This window comes from Lepidochelys olivacea, assembly GCF_965140295.1.
Source record: "Lepidochelys olivacea isolate rLepOli2 genome assembly, chromosome: 5".
Lineage (NCBI taxonomy): Eukaryota > Metazoa > Chordata > Testudines > Cheloniidae > Lepidochelys > Lepidochelys olivacea.
The window spans coordinates 62,633,534-62,639,533 of record NC_140415.1 but is presented as its reverse complement, the minus strand read 5'-3'; the positions used below and the strand labels follow the sequence as shown (position 1 = coordinate 62,639,533).

At 41.8% G+C, this 6,000-nt stretch overlaps 1 protein-coding gene across 5 annotated transcripts in view; it reads right to left on the bottom strand.

Moving 5' to 3' along the window:
• Positions 1–347: 347 nt before the first annotated feature.
• The window catches only part of CAST (calpastatin), a 116,610-nt gene continuing 110,957 nt past the window's right edge, over positions 348–6,000 (bottom strand). For all 5 annotated transcript variants that reach the window (XM_084627971.1, XM_084627973.1, XM_084627972.1 and 2 more), the window contains 2 exons: positions 4,792–4,863; positions 348–1,701 (listed from right to left, as the gene is read on the bottom strand). In XM_084627971.1, the coding sequence (XP_084484097.1) occupies positions 4,813–4,863 (51 nt within the window). In that variant the 3' untranslated portion in view covers positions 348–1,701; positions 4,792–4,812. The remainder of the gene's footprint in view (positions 1,702–4,791; positions 4,864–6,000) is intronic.

The window sequence follows — 6,000 nt, the reverse complement described above, 5'->3', positions numbered from 1 at the left end:
ACAATCCTTTCACCTAAAACTAACTATACTATACAACTACAAAGTAACTAACTACTTGCAGAAAAGAGAAGACTGAGTATGCTCTAGATGGACATGAAAAAGAAAAAGAATAGTAGCTATATCTCTGAATTGATTTTACGTTCATGGTGTTAATACATTTGGTTTTCATGAAGATCTGATGACAGACATTTAACTGATTTTGCACAAAGCACTGCATTCATTTTTAATACCCCAAAGCCTACTTTTTAAATGATTTCTACCGGACATACTTCTGTTGTCTTTAGTGAGTTGTTCAATAATACACAATTGGAAATAGGATGATAAAACCAATAGGACATACACAGTAATACATTCTAAAAACTTTATTAGTGTGACACAGGCTCTCAATACAGACTGTCAGGTTGTCATAATTCTGATTATCCTCCATATTAGGTCTTTGGAAAATGGTTGTCTGGAACACAAGATAGATAGGACCAGATTTTGAAATCCTGGCTAACATTTCATCCACCATTACCTCTCACTGAGTAGTTCCTTGAAGTCAATTAAACTGTTTATAGTGTTACTCATTGTGAGTAAGGACACCAGAATCTTGCACTTATAGCACTATGCTTCCCTCTGCTGTGAGGCACAAAGAAGAGAAAAACCCACAGAAACTGGGGAAAGTAGCACATCTGCAACAGCTCACAGAATATCCTCATCTTCAGCATTACAATGTGGTTGCCAGGGAACGGCTGCTCTTTGCCAGCTGTTTCCCTGGGGACCATGTAAATATAGTTCATGGAAGTTAATGCCATTCCTTATAGGATTAACTTCTGCTCTGCTCTTGCACCCCATTTTGGGAGTTTCAATAGAGGATGGAGAGGCAGAGACTTGGTATTATTGCAGAAATGCCACACTTTCTGTTGATTTGGAGCTCCCATTCATTTGACTCTTGCTAAGTTCCAGGGCCCCCCTTTCCCTCTCTTGCAGTATGATATGGCCAGGAGTGCAGGTGACTCGCATTAGCATCTGTAGTCAGGAAACTCCTGGCACAAAGAGGATAAGAGTACAGTTGTAGTGATGTAATTTGAGAGAATGGAGACTCTTCTTTACACTGCAACAAAGGCACTGTCCAGACTTTTGACATTTTATTATTAGGAGTCCATGAGATGATACATCTATTAATTTGCCATCCTGTAAATATCTGTGATTGACCTATGATTTCTCACCAATAATTCATCCAAAGAAATACCTTATACAGCCAGCCTAGAAAGGCCAAGGATAACCAAAACTCATTACATTCCTAGAATGCTTAATGCATTCATTGCAATGTTAAAAATGCTAGCACATACCTAGAGAACTCTACTGACATTTACAGGCACTATGTGGAGATTATGTGCAAAAATTTGCAGACTGTTTCTGGAATTGCTATTAAGTTCTTATGAAATAGACTTCTTACAAATATAAAGCATCCTTTCCCTCTCAGAACTGAAGAAATTACAAAAAAAGTTTCAAAATGTATCAATACAATAACATGAGTGATTAGAAAAAAAAACAAAAAACACCCTAATTCATTCCTGGAAATATGATATGAAAAACCTCCAGCAAATACCACTGTACAAAAACCACTCAGAATAACCTCACGCTCTTGCATTAGCTTTTGTTCTTTGGGAATAACTGCCACCAGCAGAATGAAGACTTTTTACACTATGTGCCGATCACCTGGAAGAAAAAAATGGTTCCAGAGAAGAAATTCAGTGAAACATACGACATGTAAAAAGAAATTCAACTTGAAAAAACATAAGCTACTTTATCTGAGGATAATAATACACAACACAGAGAAAGAATCCCAGGAAGAAGTAATACCAAAAGTGATTTAGGTATTATCATATGCAGTGTAATAATCCAAAAGGAGACAAAGATGATATTGGGCTGCATATACAGAGAACTGATAAGTCCTGTCTATGGGTGAAATCTTGGCTCCATTGAAGATAATGACCAAACTCTCTCACATTGGATTTCACCATGTCTCTACACGTAGAAAACTGTGTTTACTTCTGGGGACATCAATGACGCATAGATCAACACGTTAGAAGGGACTCAGAGAGCAACAAACATGATTAAAGGCTCTGGGGACAGTATTAGGAGGAAAGATTAAAAGGTCTAAATACATACCATATAACTAGGGCTCTAGCAAATTCACAGCCTTGAAAAAGACTTCAAGGACCATGAAATCAGACCTTCCCTATGATATCTAGCTACTGGAAGGGAGTGGCAAGACCAGGGCTGGGGGCACCCCACCCAGGGGTTCCTACCATGTACCAGGTTCCAACTGCTAATCCCGGCCAGTCTGTGGAGGGATGGGACTTCCTCTTCCCCGGCATGGCTGCTCTCAGGTGGAGATCAGACACACCTCCAGGTACCTCCCCTGGCTGCAGAAAGCTCTCACTTCTGCACTGCCTTCAGAGCCAGCTCTGAAGGCAGGGTGGTAATCCCGCAACCCCTTGCAACAGCTTTGCAACCCTTCCCCCATGACCTCCTTTTGGGTCAGGACCCCTCAGTTACACCACCATGAAATTTCAGATGTGAACATCTGAAAACATGAAATCAATTAATTAAAAAACCCTCTGGCCATGAAATTGACCAAAATGGATTGTGAATTTGGTAGGGCCTTACATATAACTAATCGGTGACTAACAGTTAATATAATTGCCTGTGCATATTTTAAGGGTGTAAATCTCAAGATAAAGTATCATCGTACTAGAGGGTATATCTAGGAATAAAGACATAAGAGAAAGTTACTTATCTTATAGTAACTGGAGGTTTTACAAGATGTGGTCCCTATCTGTATTCCATTGTGGGTAGGTATGAGCTCCACAGCCAGAGAATTTTGAAAGCATTGTCTGTTGGTCCGCACATGCACCCTTGCTCACCTCATGCCTCTCACCATGGAGATAAAGGGGGAGCAGAGAGATTTCCTCTCCACTTCCTTTTCCACTGTGAACAAAACAGTGATCTGAAGCAGACAGCAAGGAGGGCAGGTAGTGGAATAAAGCACCTTCAGTTACTATAAGGTAAGTATCTTTCTCTTCTTCTGCGAGTGCTGGTCCCTATGTGTATTCTGCTGTGGATGACTGACAAGCTATACTCAAGTAGAAGGGTGCAAAGATGCAGATGGCAGAGCCGAACGAAGGACTGCCATTCCAGAGGATGCATCAGCGGAGAAGTCAAAAGCATAATGCGTGGATGGATGAGAGAGAGTGACCCAATGGAGCAGGAGACACTGGACCTGGGAAAGTGAAGATGTCCTCAGGAGGAGCGTAGGTCTCAGCTCTTCCCAGAGCGTGAGGGGTCCTGTTTGCCTGAACTAGAGGAGTCACAGCAGAGACAGTCTGTGCCATAGCCATGGAATACAGTCAGTACCGCAGATAACTGATGCTCTTAGTGACCGCTCTTCATTGGTGCCAACAGACCCTGGGGTTTGTGTTTGGGTGGTACAAGAGGCACCACAGCTGCCTGGTCACGATCCAGTGCTGACGGAGCCCTAGACTTTTGATCTTTCTTGTCATACCCCTAGGACTTAGGACATACTAAGTTCTCTTGGGCTGAGCTTGGAGACTTGTTCAGTTTAGGCAGGGTTGAATCTGATTTCTTCAAAGTGCATTTGAAGGAGGATTTAGTTTCATGCTTGTGAGAATGCTCCCTGCTCTCTTGACAAGACCCCAGTGAGGCATACATGTGGACTCCCTTGCTCCTGAGTTGGATGTCGTGGTACAAGGCACACTCCTTGCTGAGTCAGGCAGATGTACAGGGTGGCGTGAGAGGGTTCCCTGGCCTGGGCCCGATTGCAGCCTCATGGCTTGTTCATTAGATGCTTCCTAAAGTGAAGTTTCTGCTGTTTCTGTGTATCACTGGGGAACTAATACCAGACAGCGGACCTTGGTGGCGTATTGTGGGTTTCCCTGAGGCAGTGCAAGCAGTGTTGGTGGTTGTCGCTGACCGAGAAGGAGCAGGAAGCACAAATTTTGAAGCCCTGTGTCCTGGGCATAGTCCAGTACCCCACATGAGGAACGGGGGTGGGGGCTTCTCATGATGGGGAGGCTAACTAGCTTTAGTGTCTTATGGTTATCAGATAAAACTATAAACACTAAACACTTCAAAAACTCTTTACCAATAAACAGACGTAGATATGTTCACAGAAAAAGGAGAAAGCTGAAGCTTTGGACACTGGAGGTTCCAACCTGGACCCATGTGGAGCTGAGAAGAAACTGAAGAGGCCGTCAGTCTGCAACTCCTTTTATCTCCTCAGTCTGAGGCATAAGGTGAGCAAGTGTGCATGTGTAGACCAACGGACACGCTTTCAAACTTCTCTGGCCACATGGAGCGCGTGCATGCCCACAGTGGAATACACCGAGGGACCAGCACTCGAAGAAAGACTCTTTAGATAGACTATTAGGAATAACTTTTTGACAGTGAAGGTTATTAGTTGGTGAAATGGTCTCACAAAGGAAGCAGTGGCATCACTTGAAATATTTAAAATTAAACTATCCAAAAGCTCTTGCAAATGAATTGCAGGAACCAATTCTATTCTGGTTTGGTGGAATTTGAGAGGAGCCTGTGCTAGAGGAGATAGCAGGGATTTCCTGTCTAGGATTCTCTACAGCGAAGTCCTGCGTATTTGGTCTAAAAGTGAACTACAACTTGGTTCCAGTTGGGCTTGTCAAATGGTCTCATCTCATTAATGTAATTATGGTTCATTAAAGCAGATCCTCTTAGTTACCATAAAGACAATGGGTTAAAGAGAAATCTTACCCAATACTGTAATATTAAAGTTTAACTTGTTTTTTGGCTCTCGGATTTTGCACTGGAGGACTGCTCCTTTGCCTAAAAAGGAAAAGTAAAACACAGCATGAATGAGCTGTAATTTACTGTTTCAGATTAAGAATCAAAATAACATAACAATTATAGATTAGAAGTGATAATGACAGCATCTAAATGATCTGCATCTGTGAGACATGCTCATCAGCAGTAACAGGGAGAAGAAAAAAAAAGGCCATCATTCTGCAAAATGTATTTGTAACTTCATGTGGGTCCATTTCTCCTTATTTTTCTGTATCCCATATTTTATTTTGGCATGTGTGGCTGATCTCCTCCCTCACTATTATCTTGACATCTACTGGGCCATAGCTATAGGCAATAGCTATCAGCAGCCAGACAACTTTTAACGTTAGAAAATGTCCTCCTAACTGCTAGTATAAAATGCTCCTGATGCAATGCTTTTAAATTACAATTTGCAAATCAGCTCAACTGTTGTTAAACAAAAGCCTTGGAAAGCAAATTTCCTGGTAAAGAAAAATGCCATTCATCACAATCACTGAAAAAATATGATATACATGATGTTATAAGTCTGGCTCATAGGAATAAATGGTAGATCAGTTAATTAACTGGGCTAGGTCTTTTCCATGTCTAATTCCAGTTTCTATGATCCTTTATGGGTTGCTGAAAATCCAAGCAACATTTGGGGTCCTTTCTGCGGTTTTGCTTATATTAAGTATATATCCATCTATAGACATGCACTACATAAAAAATTCACACACTTTCCCTATCCACCAAATTCATTCTGCATACATATTTATATACAGGCACAGATTTTTTTATTTAATGATTAGATAAAACATATGACAAAAGGGGAGAAGACGAGGGACTTGACATATGAGAATAAGGTTACTGGAAGCAGGAGAGGAGAAAGGTTGCTCCAGACAAAGGAGATGAAAGAAGGGGTGGAATCACAAGTGGGAGAAGTAGACAAAGGGAGTGGGGTGAGGAGGGCTGTGACAGACAAGCACAGGACTGTGGGCAGGAAGCTCTGAAGGTGAGAATGAGGAGTTTGAGTGTCTTGAGGAACATATGACTAGATAGAGCCCACATCTACCTGGTATGCTGCATGGGATTTACCCTCCTTTGAAGCAGACACCTTTTTAAGCCAAAGCAGGTCCACAGCATCTCCAGAAATAGTTAAGT